General features: G+C 35.0%; 1 protein-coding gene across 1 annotated transcript; it reads right to left on the bottom strand.

The window, feature by feature from the left end:
• Nucleotides 1-6,257: 6,257 nt before the first annotated feature.
• PGRMC2 (progesterone receptor membrane component 2) lies at nucleotides 6,258-20,561 on the bottom strand. Its single transcript, XM_026667011.2, has 3 exons — nucleotides 20,175-20,561; nucleotides 8,895-9,050; nucleotides 6,258-8,125 (listed from the first exon to the last, which is right to left on the bottom strand). The coding sequence occupies exons 1-3, from the start codon at nucleotides 20,536-20,538 to the stop codon at nucleotides 8,028-8,030; spliced, it is 618 nt and encodes a 205-aa protein (XP_026522796.1). The 5' UTR covers nucleotides 20,539-20,561; the 3' UTR covers nucleotides 6,258-8,027.
• Nucleotides 20,562-21,430: the final 869 nt, after the last annotated feature.

Genomic DNA, 21,430 nt, shown 5'->3' with positions numbered 1-21,430 from the left:
AATCCAGCTCATATTTTTTTGAGGAAGTTATATTCTTTTTGTAGTGTAGGAATGTTTTACCATCAGGTTATCTATAATTTGTTCAACTTATAAAAGCCAAAAAGAAAGTTTTGAGAGACATACAGAATACATGCATTTAAATTGATAAATGCATTTTTTTCAATAATTACACATGCTCTTCCAACACCTAGTTCTGAAATCTGTTTTGCTTTTTGTTTCTTTTGTTTCAGGGTTTTGAGCTGAGTATGGAGTTTTTAATTTAGGCAACAGGTTGTTTAGTTTTAAATATTTTTAATGCTGATTCTTATTTCTACTTAAGCAAAGTAGTTTGCAAAGAGGATGAATTATGACTGTCTTGTCATAAACTTGGTAAATTTTATATATATATATATATAAGTTTAAGAAAAAGAATAAAAAGACAAATAGGTCTATGATCATCCTCTAGTTTGAAGAAATACTTGTATTTTTCTGTTTAATTTCTCTATTGTATAAGTGGCTTGCATTTCTAGGAGAGATTATTTAAACAATTTAATTGTAATTTAATATTTGACACAGTTTTAATTTAAAAGGGATTTAGAAGAAAATGTACTTAGATTAAAATAATTAATGTCAAAATCACTTTAAATATGGTTAAAATCCCTTGTTTTACCTAAGACCAACTGTACTGTCATTGGCCAAAGTGTCACTTTTTTAAAATATAAATGATTCATTGATACACATTATTTATGTCAGGAGGTGAAAATTAACCGGAAGCATCCATGAAATAACTAGATGTAGTTATTGTGATTTAAATAGTTAAAATAAGGGAATTGAAATCATTCTTCCATAAAATGGAAGAAAGTGGTAGAAATAGGTGTGTTTTTATTAGAAACAGCAAAACAGATACTTAGCAGTCTTCAGATTACTTTCACAAATAAAGCCTACTACTGTTGATGCCTTATTGCTGGGAAATACCCTAAGTGATCCAACATGTAGATTGGATTTCTGTGCTGGAAACTTTATGAAGTCCATTATATATTCCTGAAATATTGCTTGAGAATCTGAATTTAACAATTATGAATATATGTGCATATTTAATATGAAAATAAGTGGATTTCCCAGCTATTTCTAATGGAAACTAGCCTTTAAGAACTGCTCTATTTTTTGAAGACACTATTCAAAAGTTCATGATTCCAGTTTTATATAGCATCTTTTCAGTTTGCTGAAGTTCTACAACTCAAATCTCTGTTCAATCTATGCCACCTCCTCCATGAAAATGATGCAGTTGTAAATTTGGATTTAAGCTGTATATAAAAGAATTATATTTACATTCATTTCTTTAAATCAAATGTGTGAATATTAGCTTTTAGTATGGATTCTTTGTGGTATATTTGCAGATTTTATAAAAATACAAAAAAAAAAAAACCTTGCTATGGTGTAGTATGTTTTCTTGAGCAATTTTGTTCAACTCAGTATGCTAAATTTTTACTATTCTGAATTGAAATGCCTGGGACTGTTTATAACAATAAATTAAAATAACATTGATTATCATGATCACGATTGTGAAAAATTATGAAAGAGAACCTATGAATTTCCAGGTGTTTTTGAGCTACAATTCTTAGAGATTCAAGGTAAGGACTACTGATAGTTCAGCAGCAGCTTGTAGGCTAAATTCTTTTATCAGTGCACTAGATGGATTGCCCATTGTCCAAGTCAGTTATATATCTTGTTGGCAGGATTGTTCATACATGTTCCTCCAAAATGTTCAGTTGTAAAAATGAAACTCTGAAGTTGAACTTTGTAAATTAAATTTGTTCTTAATTATATTTTTAGAATCACATGAAAAGCCATAACAAATATTAGTTTCATTTTGAGTAACAAAACTGTTTTGTTATCCAAATGATAACGGGTGAAATGGAATAGAAGAGACTTTTCTAAATATATTCTTACATTGAATATTATACATTTTGAAAATGCACAGCTCTTACTTTATTCAGATGTTACCAAGGTTCTAGAATTACTTTTCCTTTCTCTGCTGTATCCTTCACTATGGCTTGGATGCAGACAGTTGCTCTCTGCGTAAGAGATGTGTGTAGATACTCTTTTTCAACATCCAGTCTACATCTCATTATTATTTTTTTAAAAAATGCCTGTCTTTTTAATCAAAATTCTAGTGATGCTTTATAAAAAATTAATACTGTATAACAAGAGGGAAATTGTATTAAAAGTAACATGAAAGCATACAAACAAATACAAAACAAGTCAAATTGAATTTACAGGGTGCAATAAAATAAAAGGTTAGAGCATGGTATTCCAAAATTTGCCATTGAGAACACTTTTTTACTATATTTCTCTAAGATGAAAACTATGTGGATGACAATCATTAGAAAGCTTGATTATGAATACTAATGTTATGAACACTATTCACCTGTCAAGACAAGTCACTATTTATCTTGTGTGGGAAAAACAGAAATTTATTGGCTCTAATTAGGGCCAATAAACAGGAGATATTTAAAAAGACTCCTAATCCCTTACCTTTCAAGTTCACATAGCCAAAACACTACTTTCTCTTTTTTTGCTATATATTGCCTACAGATCTAATTGAAATTAAAATTCTAATATTGAAAAAATATTATACATGGAATGCTGCCAATATGACAATTTTTACACATAATTATTTTTTACATAAAGTATGACATAGCAACCGTTTTTACTTTAACTTCCTCTGCCGTTATTTATTACAGTATTTTCTTCATATTCAGCAAGAAAGTGTATAACAATTACAAGATGATGATCCTGATCTCCTTCCTTTCCTTTGTCAGTTTGCAGTTTGTTAGCTAACATTAGAGTGGATTATAGTTGTACAGCTGTCTAGCTCCTTACCAATTATGTGCTTGAGGATAAAAAGTACAAATTAAAAAACCTGAAAAAATGGGATTTACCCTGCTTTTTAAACTGGTATTTATGTGGATGGCCTCCGACTAATCCATGACCCCCCCCAAAAAAAAAAAAAAAACTACAAGAAAGATCAGACTGTAGTTTATAGATATAGACAGGTTAGGGATTCTAAAGTATAAATGGATATGTTAACATTACTTGAAACCAAAAGATCCTCCGTTTCCTGGTTGTAAAAGGAATATAAAAGGTAAAAAGGTACATTGAGGACTTAGCTGATTTTGCAGTTTAGCTCATCCCCCAAATCACAAAGAATCTGAATACTCAAATTTTCCAGCAAAATGTTCATCTGACTGATATTTAATTAATATCCCTGAGCATTAGATATACTCACCTCTGATGATCTAAGTGCTAGAGCCCACTGCAACTACATAGCCAAAAAGGCATTAAGAGTTGTTAACCTAATCCTACGTAGCTTTTTCTCTGGTAATATCGCACTAGTAACCAGAGCATACAAAACATTTGCTAGACCAATACTCGAATACAGTTCATCAGTCTGGAACCCACATTACGTATCTGATATTAGCACAATTGAGAAAGTCCAGAAATATTTCACAAGAAGAGTTCTCCACTCCTCTACTCGTTGTAGAATACCTTATGCCACCAGACTTGAAATTCTAGAACTAGAAAACCTTGAATTACGCCGTCTTCGGTCTGATTTAAGCATGGTATATAAAATCATACATTGCAATGTCCTTCCTGTCAATGAATACTTCAGCTTCAACCATAACAACACAAGAGCACACAATAGATACAAACTCAAAGTTAACCGCACCAAACTTGATTGCAGGAAATACGACTTCAGCAATAGAGTGGTCAATGTCTGGAATACTCTACCCGACTCTGTAGTTTCTTCCCCAAACCCCAAAAACTTTAACCTTAGACTGTCTACTATTGACCTCACCCCTTTCCTAAGAGGTCTGTAGGGGCGTGCATAAGCGCACCAACGTGCCTACCGTCCCTGTCCTATTGTTTCTCTTATTCTTTTATTTTTCTTATATGTACCCATTTCATGTATTCACAACTATGTATACACTTATACTTATTATCTTGTAAACAATTGGCAAATCAAATAAATAAATAAATAAATAAATAAATAAATAAATAAATAAATAAATAAATATATGGTTAAATACAGGTTGTTCTAAATACACAAACTAAACAATTATTCCATAAAAAAAGATTAGCAATAAAGGATCATAGAAGTATTTGGATTTTTTGTTGCTGAAAATAATCATTTGGCAATTGTACCTAAGCAAATAGCCTAGGTTTCCTCACACCTTTTGATAGGCAAAGGTTTTGTAAAATGAACAATAGCTGAAAAATTGCACATAGGCAAACTCTAAAAATGCTTCTTGTGAACTTCTGTTGGAAGTGACTGTGGTATCTCCTGAAAAATCAGTTTGTGGTGCCATATTTGTCCTAGGAAATTGGAATAGCCAGCTTGTTAAATCATTTGGATCTACACTTTTGAAAAGAACTTTTATACAAAAGAACTGCCTAAATGAAAGCAATATTATGGGAAGCATTGGGCCATATACAATCATATTAGGTAGGTCTTTTTTAATGATTATGAGAAAACTAATTCAAATATTTTTGCTCATAAGAATCAACACATCTGATAATCCTTGAGCCACTCAGTTTCCAGGATTGAAACAGCATGCAAACTATAAGTAAATCATACTCAACATTATTTGTAAAAACAAATACAATGTGTTTAGACCATTTTTCTTTAAAAGGCAGCACATAAACTCAGCAGTTTTTTTAAGAAATTGGGGTCTGAGGATCATATAAATTTACTAAAAGTAACCATGACTGGGATGCATGGACCTTCTGGATCAGACCTGGACATGTTATGGTCCACTGGCCACATCTGGCCTGTGGGAGGTGCCAATCTGGCCCATGGGGCAGAGCATCTGTGTTGTGGCACAGGGGGTAGGGCAGTGGTGGAGGGCAGGACTGCACTGTAGCATCAGCAGTGGGAGAGGGTGGCAGCAGCCCTCCACAAGAGTCTGTTTCTCATGTGGCCCCTTGGAAAAATTGCCCACCCATTCTGGACACATTTTTCCATCTCTAGTGAATGTTGCATTATACTGCTATGTAATGTGGAAGTCTTTAGCATCTGCTCAAATGACAGCTGTAGCTAGGGAAGTCTTTGCTCAATTTACCTTGTCTGTTAGTTGCACCCATTCCTGAACCTTTCTCATGTTCATTCATGCCTTAGTTAGAGGTTATAATGTGCTCTATGTAGGGCTGTCCACTAAGACCAATTGGAAAATTAAGCTATCAAGAAAAGGTGACATTTCATCTGGTGATCATGCCAGATGAAGATCATATAGCACTCCACCCATATAGCACTAAAATTGGGAGGGGCTTCAGAATTGGTATCAACTTTATACAGGCAGCATGAAACAAAACAAATAAAATTGTTTGCTAAATTCAACAGCAAAATGTCTGCATTATTCTACTTTGCAAACCACACTGATTAGGATTACAGGTGTAATTCAAAATGCTGATTATTACCCACAAACCCTTGGTTCTTATAGCACATAGTAATTTTGAGAAACCATGTTTTGCTGTATTTGCCCATCCTGTAAGATTTGACTTGGCATGTTCTGCATCCCATCTTTTGAACAATGTAGCCATGACCCAAGTCTTTTCTGTCACAGCTTTGCTTTGGAAATTTGAATGATCCTTACCCTGTTTTCCTATATAAATAAGTGCTGGAAACCTAGCTTTTTCGTCAGTCTTTGAGTTAAGATGGGCTGGGGGCATTTTTATTTCTAGGATGATCATCTTGCTTTTTCATTAGCTTGATGTTGCATTTTTTTTGGTTTTAAATTTGTACACCACCAAGAATTGAGAAATTGGACAGTTTAGAAATATGAAATAGTTCAACTTGCAGGTTTCTAGTTATGACTCCCTTTGCTCTTAAAACTAAGTAATATGAAAAGCTTCTCCTGTAAAGGAAATTCAGCATGTTTACATATTTTAGACATCTACTTTTAACTCGTGGGGATGTGATATATGTGAAGAAATATGCATAATGGCTGGAGCCTTGAGGGCCTTCAGAGATGTTAAGCAAAGCGAAGGCTAACAAAATTACTGACAATACATTTTAAAAGCACAACGTTCTTCTTGATGATTTGTATGCACAAATGCACACATTAAATTGGGTGAAACAGCATGAAGAATGACAGAACCATCCCAAATAAAAATCATTAACAAAAAAAAAAAAATACTGACAATGTCTACCTCAAATGAGGCCAAGATTTCCTTACAATAGTTTCCCTATAATGAAATGAGAAGTACAACACTAACAATATATCTACAGAACACTTTTATTTTTTTTATAAAAGAACACAAATTGTTCATTTCTCAAAACAGACCGCATAATTTCAATTATAGAATAAAATTTTGGAGTGGAAGAATTATAACTGGTTCATCAATGGAGGCTTAGACATTAAAAATAAATGCAACAAAAGGTTCACATCAAAAAAGGGGGGAACAGTATTTTTCTATTGACACTATCAATAATCACTATTTACAATCCAACCTGAGCAAAGGCCAGAACTATTTGGTCATTTGGGACCAGATACTTTTCACATTTTTTTGTAGAAAACACTCTTAATAGATATACTGAAGATCACATTTCCCTCTTGCCAGACTAATTGATGTTTTATTGCATGCTTTTTCTTTTTAATGTTGGATGCCACAACTGGATTAGTGTTCTGACTAGTTTGCAAAACATGGAAGATAATTTAAGTTCCATTTCTGAAAGTACTTGCTACCTCAAAAAAATAAAAAGTGATGCAGTTAATAGGCTAGGAAAGGAGAATGACATATTCACCAAAGCATTTTCAGATATATGTTCTATGCAGATATATGCCAGTTTTTATTCACTGAAACTGTTGCATTTTATGTATTACAATTAATGATGAAATTATTAAAAAATATCTGGCCAATGGTTTATTTAATACAGTGCAAAAATATTAAGTTGTTTTCTTTCTTTTTGTCCTGAAACACAAAGTCCTAGCCACCAATACTAGCTTTTCAGCATCTACATAAAGTCTGACAGCACATTTGATATTTTACATGCTTTATTAAAATTGTATTCATATTTACAGTATCTGTAGGAACCATCCTCCCACTTTTTGCACTCAAGCACCCACATCCATGCATACCCTCATTTCACAATGATATGAGGTTAGGCTCCTCACCTTTAAGGAGTTCCCTGGAGATGGAAAAAGTACTAACTGAGCTTATTTAAAAAGCAAAGGGAGAATGCATTTGGCCATTATACTCTTTAAAGTTTGTATGTGTATGTATATAGACGCACACACACATTATTTATATATATATCTATATATATCTATAATACTGTGTATTACTTTATATTCTATATACAAAATGACATCAACTGTTCCAGTTAACTGACTGTTCTAGCCAATCTTCAATGCTGCTTTTAGTGACTCATGTTATATTTTGGGTTTTCCTCTAAAACAATTCAAGTCTAAGTGAAATAAGGCACAAATATTTTTTGATTTCAGGGAAAAAGAAGCATAGAAGGCAGATTTCAGATCGTCTGCAAATAAATTCTATTCTTTAGGAGAATTTTATTTGAAACTATATGATCTGCAGAGCTCTGAAGTAGTTTTGTCTGAGCAGTCCCATTTATGTTTCAGCCGCTACGTTAACTATATAGATTCCTTAACAGAACTAGGTTTTCCATGTAGAGCTCAAAAAGTAAAGTTACACATGAAACACGTAAGCCTGTAAATAATAAACTGTTCAAAGGCTTCAATATGTTACAAGAAATTGCTTTCTTTGCATTTTATATCCCTGGCCCCCATTAATGAAGCCTTTCCAGACACAGATAATTGTCGTTCTCCCCAAAAAAAAAAAAAAAGAAAGAAAAAATAAATGTTTGGCAGCACAAAGAATGCCTACTAATCAAATCTTCATCAGGAAAGGATCATATATAAAACAAATTTTCTGTAGTAGATGAAGTATACCCAAGTTGTAGGGCATTCTTTGATGGGGAATAAAAGGTTACAGTTCCAAAGGCCCCTGACTTTGGTGATTTACAAAGTTCATTCTTGTTTAGTGTGATCCTTGGTATCTTCTTCATCTGTATATTCTGATGGTTCCTCTCCTGGCTTTAGGAGTCTACCTACATAGTCATATTTTTCTGGAAAAGATATAAAGAATATTATAATACATATATTTAAATCCAGTTGATATCACATTTATTATATTTGTTGTTACAAAGCTATCATAAATATATAAATTAATTTCATGGCTGTCTTGTCTATTTTCTTGAAGTAATGCATCTCTTTTTGTATTGCAAAAATTACTTTAAAAATGAAAAGGTACTATATGTTCCAAAGATAACGTAACTTTTTTTCACTGTAAAAAAATATTACATGTTCTCCTTTAGTAACTCCACATCAGAAGCAGTACAGATGAGCTAGCGGGTTCATATTAACTCAGAAGCTTTCAGAAGCTTCCATCTTCTCTATTTTCTTTAAGGAATAAATTGAGATTCCACAGACCTCTAAGTTAATTGATTCAAATACAAGGATAAGAGTAACGGAATTAAAATATAGGACATATCCCACTTCTTTAGTATCATTCTCAAAAGATCACTTTTGAGCCCCACTGTAGAAACCTCCATCATGAGAATGGGGAAAGCTTTGACCAGTAAAAAAATGACAACAAAAAGAAACCCTCTCTTAAATGTAGCTCCAGAAGTTATAGAAATCTAGCAAAGTTGTCTTCCTATTATTTCTTTATATATAAATATATATGCATACACACACAATTTTAACTACTCTGTTGTAAAAGAGAAGCCACAACTATTGTAGCAAGATGTGTATATGCTATTTGAAAAAAGATGAGCTGTATTTCTATGACTTGTATTCCATTTGATGGAAAAATCTTTCAATTAAAATAATTACCTTTAAACTGCATTTCCCATTCTCTAACACTTTCCATTTGCACAGCATTTAAGTCCGATAAATCATCATATTCATCTCTGAGTGCATCTTTATCTAGACAGAAAGTTGCTAGTCCCCTCGAAGCATCTCTGCCAGCAAATATTCCATAAGGACCTTCTGAAAACAGAAAAAAATATTTAGAAAACTACATGTATAATGGTATACTGTTCATTCTTGTCTATACATAGTGACTAAAGCTTTCTTTAAAATAATTAAATTTGAACAATCAATCCATTACATCTAAAATATAAAGTACTTGAATATTCATATTTTCAATTACCTACTTTCTTTTAAGACCAGAAAATATTTTGAGAAAGATTGACAAATGCTAAACAAAAATCATTTATTGCAATGAAGTACTGTCAGCTATACATTTCTATTTCAGACTTCTAAATATAAATTTATTCTGTTTTACCTGGATCTAATACCACAAGGGGTATTATGCCCAATGAACATAGTCTTTCCTCTACAAAACTGTCAATATGCAGTATCCATACAAATAAAGTAGTTATTACACTGATTATATAAAGCAATATCCTACAGATTTTGCACCTAAACCAAACTATGTTGAAAAGTATATGAAGGAATTGAACATTTTCATTTAGGAACAAAATTCAGAAGAGAGTCATGTTCCTTGAAAAATTGGGGTATTTCACTGTTTTTAAAGAAACTAATGGAATTTAATAGTCTAACCAATATTTACCAAATTATCTTTGGAATCTTTGGAAATAGCTTATCTGTAATTTGCAGGTTATAATATGAAATCTCTAACTGCTATTAAAAATAATATAAAGAATTTTACATTAGAAACAGACTTTGTTTTTATTGCACAAACTGTTTACAGATAGTCTACAACTTATAATCGTTTGTTTAGTGACCATTCAAAGTTACAACAGCACAGACAAAAGTGACTTATTTTTCACATTTATAACTGTTTCGGCATATCTCTAGTCACATGGTCAAAATTTAGATACTTGGCAACTGGCTCATATTTATAACAGTTGCGTGTCACGGGGTCATGTGATCATCTTTTGCAGCCTTCTGACAAGCAAAGTCAGTGGAGAAGTCAGATTCACTTAATAACTATTACTAACTTCACTGCAGTGATTCACTTAACATCTTAAGTTGTAAAATGGGGTACAACTTACTTAATGGTCTCATTTAGCAATAGAAATTTTTAGCTCAATGGGGTTGTAAGTCAAGGACTACCTGTATTATGTGCTTATGTTAAGCAGGCTCCCTAGAATTATTAATGTAGCGCTGGAACACACTTGGATACTAGGCTGACTAAATAATATGTGTATATATAAATGTGTATTTATTTGCAGCTTCAAGACAGTGTTCACTCTCTTGACTAGTCTCTGCAGTTTTTTCTTGGCAAGTTTTTTGGAAGTGGTTTGCCATTGCCTTCTTCCTAGGCTGGTAGAGAGTGATTGGGGCAGGTGCCCCTATTGGCTTCACAACTAAAATGGTCCCACAACTTCTAAACGAGTTCCTTAATCACCTAACCAAATTGGGTCATTGTGTGTTTGGATGTATACACAAATGCACACAAATTATTTGTGCTAAGATGTGAAATGTAAAAATGTATAACTTTTCCAAAATCACTTGTTTCTAATATTGTACAAATTTTATTTTACAGTGAAGAGGCTTAATGGTATTTAATGCTAATCGTGTGCTAAACAATTATAGAACAAATGTTAGGATTTCTCTAATAATAGGGAGCTAACATTTAACTCTTCGTCTTAAAAAAAAAAGCATAACTTTGGACAAATATAAAATTAAGATACAGACCCCAGGTGTAAGATGTTCAACGTTGCACATATAGATCATAAAACTTTTCAATAGATGTTCTCAGTTGGTAAGGCAAATAAGAAATCTCTTGCAATTCCCAATGATTTTTACACAAGCATAAAGATTGAGATAATTTATCGAGCAATTGCTTCGGAAATTATAAGTTCACTCATGTACAGAAAGTAGAACCATATCCAACCTGTAAATATATATTTGCAACATATAACCAAGTTTTGAAAAATGAATCTCTGAAACATTTGCCCATATTAAAATGCTAGGACTTCAGAGAAATGCGTATCTTGAGATATAACTGGTTATTTTTTTCCTCTGGTATAGTTTTTGTATTATGACCAAGTACTATAGTGATATTTTTTAAGAATACAACATAGCAATGTTAGTTTTAGTTTTGCATATTCTCCCTTGTTAGGCTGTGATTGGTCAGGCATGGGGTTGCTCTTGTCCTAATTGATTGGACTGAGTCTGTCAAAAAGGCTGATGAGCCTAGCTCCGCCCACTGTGGGTGGCTCCTCCCAGGTAACATAACAATGCCCTATTTCTTTAATTGTAGGTAAATAGTAATCTTAAATTGCCCCAATTTAGTTGAGCTAAGAAGTTTCTTTTCTACTTTTTTCCCTGCAAAACCTCTTCCCATAACTACAAAGCCCCTCATTAAGAAAATAATCGCAGGTGGAGGAGAAATTCCCCAAACTGCCAGATTATCCATACTTTCTTTGCTTTTGAAATATACAGAAAACCAAAACTACCCATTAGCATCAGAAGGGAATGAAGCATTCTGAAATTCATACAAATCTGTCACTCTGATTTAAAAAAAAATCTTGCATCATAGATTAGGAAAAAAAACATCTTAGAAGTTCAGTATTCATAAAACAAATCTCCCCAGGATGAAATCTACATTTTGCACTTTCCTCAACATTTGAGACCTCATGTTAAATGAACTCACAAAAAAATAAAAGGAACATGAGAAACTTCCCAAGTTGTTGTAAAAAAATTAATGTTAAGGTATGTTAAATGGTATTCAGAAAAAATATAAATTTCTTAAAATGTCTTTCAGCTCAGTCGATGTGAGAGATTCTTTCCTACTATCAATGTAAAAAAAAAAACTACCTTTGATTGAACCATATGTCTATTTGCAATGAATTTAACGGTCTCCAATTATGTTATTTTCAGTGATTTATTATTCTGATGTAAAGCTGGAGAAGATCAAAATCTGATTATAACTCATAAGGATTTATAGTTTAACAAGTTTTAGAATGCATTTACAAAAAGTAAGAATATAAACCATTTTTCAATAAAAGTATCAGAATATATTGGCACAATAAATTTAGCCTATTTATGAAAGCTAAATCCCATAGGTTTTAGTATTTTCAATTGAAATCTGCACACATCATTGCAGAAACAAACATAACTCCTGGCCTTGAAATTGTCCTGGCAAAGTTCACAAGATTTTGAAGGAAATGCTATCTGTGTTGTATTCTAGAACATTAAGTAAAACAAGTTTAGATTAAAGATAGACGGGCACTACGGTAGTAATAAATTCTTCAGAAAACTAACTTTGAATATTTTAATCCCCTTCAATTCCACTTACAAAAAAAATAGGCAACCTATAACAAAAACCGTCGATTTTCTTCAAAAAATAGGCTTCTGAGGGAATTTATGGCCAGCAAACCAATACAATAATGGAATTTTCAGAGTTGCCATCTCATGACACTTCAAGGAACAAGAATCAAGGCATTAACACTCACAGAGGCTTGGTATAGTTATTTTGACCCTTACTGCAGTTGAAAACAATGAAAAATCAGTATAATAGAGAAATTTTCTGAAGACCATAACATGAGTGCTGTTATATGTGCAGCTCATCGGCCTTAAGAGATTTTAAAGGTGCATCTTCAATCTTTTCTCAGAAATTTTATTCTTTAGACCTGTCTCCCATATCAAACTGAACCAGAGGTGGTATTCAGCAGGTTCTAACTAGTTCTGAAGAACCGGTAGCGGAAATTTTGAATAGTTTGGAGAAGCGGCAAATGCCACCTCTGACTGGCCCCGCTCCCATCTCTGCCTACCGAATCCCAGCTGATCCGCTGGGTCTTCTTTTGTTGCCCTGCACAGGAGAACGGAGCTGGAAAGCAGGTTAGTGGGTGGGGAGGAAATGGGATTTTGCAGTAACCTTCCCCTGCCACACCCACCAAGCCACACCCTGCCCACCAAGCCACGCCCACAGAACCGGTAATAAAAAAATTTGAATCCCACCACTGGACTGAATTTTAATTATTTAATTAATTTAAAAATACATCATAATCACTACTTCCTAATTTTTCTACTGTTCACAGAGGATTTGGAAAAACATGCATGCTTGCTACTAATACACAATTGATTTTTAAGAAAGTTAGAATTAGTGTGTAATTTTTTGGCAAATCCTAATGTGACAACAGAAAAAAACTCCCTTTTAAAACTTTTTTCTGCACCTATTACAAAAACTAGGAAAACGAATGTGTCTATTAAAATACAAATACAATACAGTAGTTTTTTATATGGCCCAACCAGTACTTAAAAGACAAATATTAAGTTAATATATACTACTACTCACAAATAGCTTTATTGTATCTGCTAGATTCCTTGTATTAATTTTTAGAATTTTAATTTAACAAAATTAAATGGAACCTGATATGCTGTAAAACACTTGTCTAAAATATCTCTCAATAGGTATTCTTTAGGTCAGAGGTCGCCAACCTTTTGGACCTCAGGGACCACCAAACTCGTAATTTTAGATCCCAGGGACCACTAACTGGTTCTGTGGGTGTGGCCTAATTTGTGGGTGTGGCTTGGTGGTCATGTGAGTGGCTGGGCATGGCTTGTATGTAAATATTATAAATATTTAAATATTGATTTTTTTTTATAAAAAAAGCAACCTTTACCCAAAATCAGGCAAAGCAGGCAGGCAGATTGAGTTGCTCACAGAATCAGATTCATTCAGAAATCTATCTATCTGCCATTGGCTAGCTCAGTCAGTCACATAAAATTTGCTAGCAAGCAAACTCACAACATTAACTCACAACACACCATATATGTAAATATTGAATTTTTTATACAAAAAAGCAACCTTTATCCAAAATCAGGCAAAGCAGGCAGATTGAGTTGGTCACAGAATCATTCAGTGATCTATCTATCTGCCATCGGCTAGTTCAGTCTCTCAAATTTGCTTGCCGTGAGTCTGCACTCAATTTGCTTGCAAGCAAACCTTCAGTCCTAAGGGAGGTTCGGCTGTGCTTAGCTAGAAAGCAAGAAATCCAACCATTTCCTGTTTCCTAGCTAATCTAAATCTCCCATCACAGCAGAACAGATGATGGTCAGAAAAAGGAAAAATAGCAACTTAGCAGACAAGTTTGCCGGGTAAGGAGTGAGTGGGTGGGGAGGGTTCCCGCAGGCCATGTGGGCTGAGCAGCCTTGTGTTTCTGTGCAGCCTGGATTAATTGCTTTGTGGGGGGTGCTCTGGGGGTGAGATTTCTCTGCGGCCCACCAAAATTTTCTCGCGGCCCACTGGTTGGCAACCGCTGCTTTAGGTGTTGCTATCTGGTGCTTTGGGAGGGTGGGGAAAACACATTCGAAGAGAAAAAGACAAAACAAAGTAAAATTATGAAATCCTGCAAAATAAAAGCAGCTGTTTACCATCATGCCTTCTTAGAAAAATTTTGTGATTGTCAACTAAATCCATGGCATGCACTCTCAAAATTAAAAATGTGCCTATTTATCCCAGTGTTGCGTGCTCTACACTATACTAGATTGGGGTGGATACTTTTAGTGATTCATCAGATCATTTGATGAACATCTCAAATACAACTCAGCTATAATCCCAAACAATCTACAGAAAAACTTCATAGGTAAACAGGAAATGCTCTCTTGATGAATCTCTCGTATGTACATACAGTTTACAAATATAATGCTAGATATGCTTACTTTCACTTTTTTGCACATATTTCTCAGTCAGGTCTTTTATTTTTCTTGTCATATAATACCTAATTATATAGTAGTTTCTATTATTGAAAAAAAAATATGAATAAAACTAATATGAAATGTTAACCATCAAATCAGTCCTCCTTTTCCCCTTCATTCATCTATATTTGTATCTCAGCAGATTGTTTACAAGCAAATTCTGGTGTATTAAAAGATTTAAGAAAACCACCTGGCAACCTGATATCTGCTCAAATTTTAATTTTTTCCCATTTAATAACTTTTCTTGTCCCATCTATTAAAAATTGAGGGGAGGGAAGAGGTAAAAAAAAAAAAAAAAAAAAAAAAAAAAGGAAAAGGGAGGTAGAAAAGTGGAAAAAAAAAAAATAATTAAAAAAAAAAAAAATAGTGGGTGTAAAAAAAAAAAAAAAAAAAAAAAAATAATAAAAAAAAAAAAAAAAAAATAAAAAAAAAAAAAGATATATTATCGACTAAATTTCTCCTGTTTGTCTTCTTCAATTAGCCCAAACAGTACATTTATAGAAAAACATTTTTGAACCAAGGTGCCTCAAATCCATTAATTTATAAGAATGTATATAAAAACCAAGACACACTACACCGTGTAGCTGGTATTTCAAGGACCTACATATCAGTTGTTTTCAAAAAGTTGTGGTCACGATTGTGATTTCTGATGCACCCTGCCAGCTTCCAACAAAATCAATGGGGAAGCCGGCAGGAAATCATCAGTCACTCCTGCTCCCACTGCTTTTTTTGCCAGTCCTTAATCATTTGGTTTTTCTGTTTAGGAAGTATCTCTGAAAGAATGGGTTATGTAGTTTTGTTAGATCAGGAAGAGTTCCAATCCAGCCATACCTAAATATTTTTCAATCCCTAAGAATTCAGTAGGAGCCCAAGGTATGAATGTGAATACAGTGGTACCTCAGTACTTGTCATTAATTGGTTCTGGGGGGTGCTACAAGTACCAAACAAACCACATAACTTCCATGACCCTTTGTTCCACTGGGAAGGACTTCCTGTCTGCCTCTTTTACTATGTCAGTGACCTTCCCAGCATGGCCAATTTCCTGTCTTCCCTCTGCGGCCATACCCCTTTTCCTTTTCATCAACATTTCCAGTGTGACCAACTTCATGTCTTTTCTCTGTGGCTGTCCCCCTTTCCCTATCACAGCAGGTTGAGTACCAAACAAACGAGTACTAGAATATTTCTGCATCAAAATGCAAAATTCAACATGTTTTAAAAGAGTCAAGTACCAAGGTATCACTATATAGCTGAAATCAATAGAACTGGAAACTGTACCCATCTAGACATTCCATGTCCAATATGGGATGAATGACATTGTGCTTGCCAATGTTATTTTGCACTTGGTTTTAGTAGTTTAGAATATACATTTCTAGCATTTATTTCAGTCTCAGATTAAAAAGCATATTGTTAAATGCATGCCATATCCAAAGAAGGATCATAGATGTACTTATATTTTGACATGGTAGTTTTGTTTGAAGCCCACAGAATACCTTACAGGTAGTTTCCCATCAATGATATCTGACAACCTCGAATAGGTATAGGTAATCCTCGTTTAACCAAAATTGAGACCAGCAATGTAGTCATTAAATGAACTGTGTTTAGGATTTCATTTCCTTTGCTTTACAATGTCAGAAGGACATGATCCCAAACAGCAGGGTTAGCCCAAGCAACAGGGAAAACGTCTGGAACTTTGTCACAAGGAAGCCAGGTAAAAGGGCAAATCTTATAGCCCTTTCCCCCATTCCCTGGCCCTTTAAAATGCTCACTCTAGCAGTGAGATTATTAACAAGAGAATGTTTGTATGTACATTCATTGGAGAGGAAGGAATTGCAAGAGTAAGCAAACACACAATGGGAACAGACATTGATATAAATGCACTAAAACCAGCAGTTTGCCTAGCACTAACTTAGGAAGCAAAAGGAAGCTTTCAATCTGAAACTGATTATGGTCTAGTCAGTTACATGCAGCAATTGTCAGTCCAGGGTTCTAACCTACTAATTAAGATCACAGAGATGAATTTATTAACTTGAGTTGGCATTTTAGGGATACAGTACACTGCCCAAAAAGTAGCTGAAGAGGAGAAACCTTGTTTAAGTAATCTCTGCTCTGTGAGGAGAAAAAAAAAATCAGACTCAAGGCAATGCATACTGATAGTAATAGTGTACATGTTACAGAGAGGGACACTGCAAAGATCATAAATGCATTTGTTAAAAAGTTACTTTTTCACCAATGTCACAGTTGCAAACTTTGGTTGTTGTCTGGGGCAGTCAATAAAGACACTCTGTTTATGGTACATTATAAAGTGCCTTCTGCAGTACATTCTGAAGCACAACATATGTTATTTTTAACAGAATTCACAGCCCAGAATTCATGTCTTTTATTAATGAGCTATTGATAATTACCACATATTGTTTCTGAACAAATCTGATTTATGCAGCTATTAATCTGTTCATTAAATCCATGCCGACTTGGCTTTTTCAGGTGGCTGGAAAAATGAAGTTGGATTTGGGAGATAAATAACTTTGAATCAAGAAGGGTGTAGCCAATCTTGAAAGAGGCAGTAGACAACTCCCTCTTGAAGGCATTGTTTTCAACCTAATCCATCTACTAATTATTGGTACCTATTGGAAGCCAAATGTGCCTTCTATTTCACAGCATCCACCTCCAAATTTGGCAGGCTTTAAGAAAGTCCTATGTCCTGGTTCTTCCCTCGGGTGTTAGGCCAGGGACTTACATAACTTTATTGGAATTATAGGAGGCATTTGGCTCCCAACACAATATATTTTACATTTTGTTTCACCTTTATTTTCCTGTACTGAAGTTTTCAAACCTATAGCCATCTGTAGTTGCCTAACAAGTTAACATATACATTTAATAAACCACACTGGATAACTTTATGCAATTTCCTCCTCAGAGAAAATTTTAAAGGTGGTGGTGAGAATTCAGCTTCAGAAGATCCTACAGGAAATATAGTATATAGACCCTTTCTGTTCAAAGTTCAATGCAAGCATGGGACAGGAACATTGGCTGTCCTGGTTGATAACCTCTACTAGGACTTGGATGGGAGAGTACACTCCTGAACTTATTGGATCTCTCTGCAACATGGTATCCTGCTAGACATTCTATGAGGAATGAGCACTATTTATAGTGTTTCTCCTACCTGGATTGTTCCAAATGCCTGGAAGAAGAGTGGCTCCTCCACTGAGGGAAGTCACAAGGATGTCACAGGACTTAGCGTTCTTTCCCATGCTTTCCACTAACTACACAAAACTGCAGGGAGCATGACACACTATCAATATATTGATGATTACTACACATTGCAACCCCAACTGAGCCTGATATGTTGCAGAAATTCTAACTCGGTGTTTGGAAACTAAGAATTTAGATGTCCAAAACAAGATCAGATGTCTTCATACAGGATAGAATTATCTCTATGTAATCAATCTATTTTACTCAATCACTATTTTGGCTCTAAGATTGCTGCATTCTCTCTAAAAGAGCAGGACTACATCTTGGGAGTCCTGGAATTGTGGGTACTGCTTAAACAACAGTTGGAAGCTGTGGCCAAGGCCGCTTTTTTCCAGTTGATGTGCTAGATGTGTGGAACTTTTTCTAATATGGATCCCTTGAAATAGTGATTCACATCCTCATCACTTCTAGGCTAGTATATTGCCTTTTTCATGGCACTGCTCTTGAAGATGATTCAGAAGCAGCAATTATGTTGAGGTCACTACACTGATTGCCAGTAGACTTTCAAATCTAATTCAAAGTGCTGGTTTTAACCTTTAAAGCCTTATAAAGCTTGTCACCTATGTATTTGCAGAACCATCTCTCCCAGCCAGAATCTTTGCAGCTCTGTTTATATTCCCAAAGAACTAGAAATATTTTATTTTGAAAAAGCTTTTAAGATAGACAATATGTTTGCGGCTATTTTGAATTCCCTAAATACATGGTAAAGAACATTCATGGAAGATTTAAAGACTCTACACATCACATATGAAGACACTGAAGACCAAGACCAAAAATGCAGGAGATTCCTCGCTGCCCAATATGTTATATAGCAAGGGTCTAATGATAATAAAAAATGTAATGTTTATACTTTTGAATAATTGTTTTAAGTGTAAGGATTGCTATAGAAATTTCATAATTAAATTATTTAGATTGTTTTCAGTTGTAAAAGTATTGTTATATACTCAATATTTACAATACTGATAAACTAACTTTTGTGGTTTGTTGTATAAACATTCACCTTGATACATTAATTTGCTACAAACTATTATGTCTTCCTAAATTAACTCAAATATCTAGATTAGCACGATGTAATGGTCCGTGTTAGCTACCTGAATCCTTCAGTACAACTTACACATAAGCTGTCTGAAATATATTTAAAAGAATGCTGATAGGTTAAACTGATATCTCAACTACTTTGCTGGCCTTTGGACTTTATCTACAATTTAAGAAAATAGAAGCAGCCAATTTTTAAACAGCATTCAGAATTTTTTTTTCACAAAGTTTTTTAATGTAGCAGCCACATTTTTCCATCATTTAACAATACAGAAATTTCAATGGTGCCCTTATGCATGCTATATAAATATATAATTTTTAAAATAACATAAGTTCTGTATGATCATAAGTATTTAAAAATAATAGAATTAGTGGAGCCTGCTTATTTCCCTTACAACTTCAACACTTACCTTAATTAGAAATGGCTTTACTTATGCCATGTTTTACTATACACTGCATGCTTTACAGATGTCTTCTATTTTTATTACAATTCTGTATTGTTCATTCACAGTAAAATAGATTTCAACTATTAAGTTCATTGAAGAAGTCTCACCCAAGAGACTAATTTTCATACTTGTTACAAATTGTAATAAAAAATATTACAATTCCATACTATCTTAAAAATACATTGTTCATTTTAATTGAAAGCAAGTGATTTTTCCAAGCTAACTATGGAACATTATTAAAAAAAACTGGTTAGATCAAAACTGCCTACTCATATTCAACATAATCTAATAAACTGGACTATGGCCATATTCAATTCCAACTGTTGAAATATCTTCAATTAAGATGACAAGGCAGCCTTAAATTAATGACACTACCCAGAACTTTGACCAGATTCTGTCTGAAAGAACGTGTTTCACACTCACACCGAAGGCTAAAAGAATGTCGGTACCTCTTTTATCCAATAAAAGATGCTTCTTTTATCTAATAAGTATCTGCTATTGGTCTCACACAAGACGTCAGCCTGAAATTAGTAATGAATTAAGTAACCCAAACAATGTAATAACTCCTGGTTCAGTTAACCACAGACTAATGTGTCAACTAGTTGGAAAAAACCGTCCAACCTTCTCTCCCAAAGGCCTTTCTAACACAGCAATACTCAAGACACCTTACGCCCCCAAACTGCGTTGAGTCAGGGTTTTCTCCCCTCACCGGGCCCGTAGAACTTGCTGCCTTTGGTTACATCGAAGACTTTGCCGTTGACGGCCAGAAGGATGCGCGGCAACCGCGCGCCGTCGTACTCGCGCAGCTGCTCCAAAGTGAAGTCCCGCCGCTTCATGCGGGGCAAGGAGTGGGCCTGACTTTGTTGCGCCGCGCCCCCCGCTCCGATCCTTTTGCCCCAGCGCTTGTAAACCTGATAGGCCAAAAGCGTCACGATCACCAGCGTCAAGATAAATAGCATGTCGAACCAGCTTCCCCACAGCCAACTTCCGGACGAGGCAGTAGCCGCCGTCTCCGGCGGAGCGCCGCCGTCGCCTTGTTTCGTCCTTAGCTTCCCAATCCCATCGTCCGCCATCACTGCCCAGCCAGCGCCTGCCTGAAAGGAACCGCTCCGCCCCAGTCGGGGAGGAGGGGAAAAGGCAGAGGCGGAGCACCTTATGTGTTTTTTCATTCCTCGCTCCGATTGGTTGCGGTTAAGGACACGTCACCCATAACTAGCTCGCGCCCAGCAGAAACGAATAAAAAACAGGTGCACGCGGCTACCCAACGGTTGAATTCCACCTTACGAAAAGCTTCGTTGAAGAGGGCGGGAGAAACCATGAAGCAGAAAAACGCGCCTGCGTCCGTCCTCCCCTTGCCAGCCCCGCCCACCCCTCATATTCACAAAAACATTCGGTCTTCTGTCGCTGTCGGTTTGGAGTTTGGCGGGTGGTTGGAGCTGCTAGAATGTAGGCGTGCTTGATGGATTCTGACGTTGTTGCGGGCTGAGCTCGTATACCGCGAATGCTTTTGGTTTATCATCATTACTATAAATACGCTTCAGGGTCCCGCCCTGCAGCATAAAGCAGACGGTCACGCCGTAGTTGCTTATTTGGAGAAGGATTTTCGGGGCGGAGTTTCAATGTCCTTTCTCCAGTGGAGAAGATGTACGATTTCCTAAGTCTCAGCCTTACCCAACTAGATTGGGTTGTTTTGGACCTCAACGCCTATAATTTTCGATGGAATTGACTAGGGGTTGTGATTGGTGATCTCATTTATTAATAAATGAGCTACAATTGCTGTATGAGGACATAACAATTAGCAGGTCTTGTCTGCATCAGCCACAGAACACACAAAGCACTAATAATACTTAATGTCCTGAATTCACTCAGCCACAATATCCAGAGACGTTTTATAAACACTTGCTAATAGATACATCTGCTCCTGCATAAAAGCACCTCTTGAAGAGAATTCAAAGATTTTTCCCA

This window comes from Notechis scutatus, chromosome 4, assembly GCF_049901735.1.
Source record: "Notechis scutatus isolate UNSWTSFEM ecotype Mainland chromosome 4, rNotScu1.2, whole genome shotgun sequence".
Lineage (NCBI taxonomy): Eukaryota > Metazoa > Chordata > Lepidosauria > Squamata > Elapidae > Notechis > Notechis scutatus.
This window is presented reverse-complemented; position numbering and strand designations above follow the sequence as displayed.

Coding starts and splice junctions, on each gene's coding strand:
- PGRMC2 (XM_026667011.2), bottom strand. CDS start 20,538: ATGGCGGACGATGGGATTGGGAAGCTAAGGACGAAACAAGGCGACGGC. Junction 9,051..20,174: donor CAGCAAGTTCTACGGGCCCG/GTGAGGGGAGAA, acceptor TTCTGTTTTCAG/AAGGTCCTTATGGAATATTT. Junction 8,126..8,894: donor ATGGGAAATGCAGTTTAAAG/GTAATTATTTTA, acceptor TATCTTTTCCAG/AAAAATATGACTATGTAGGT.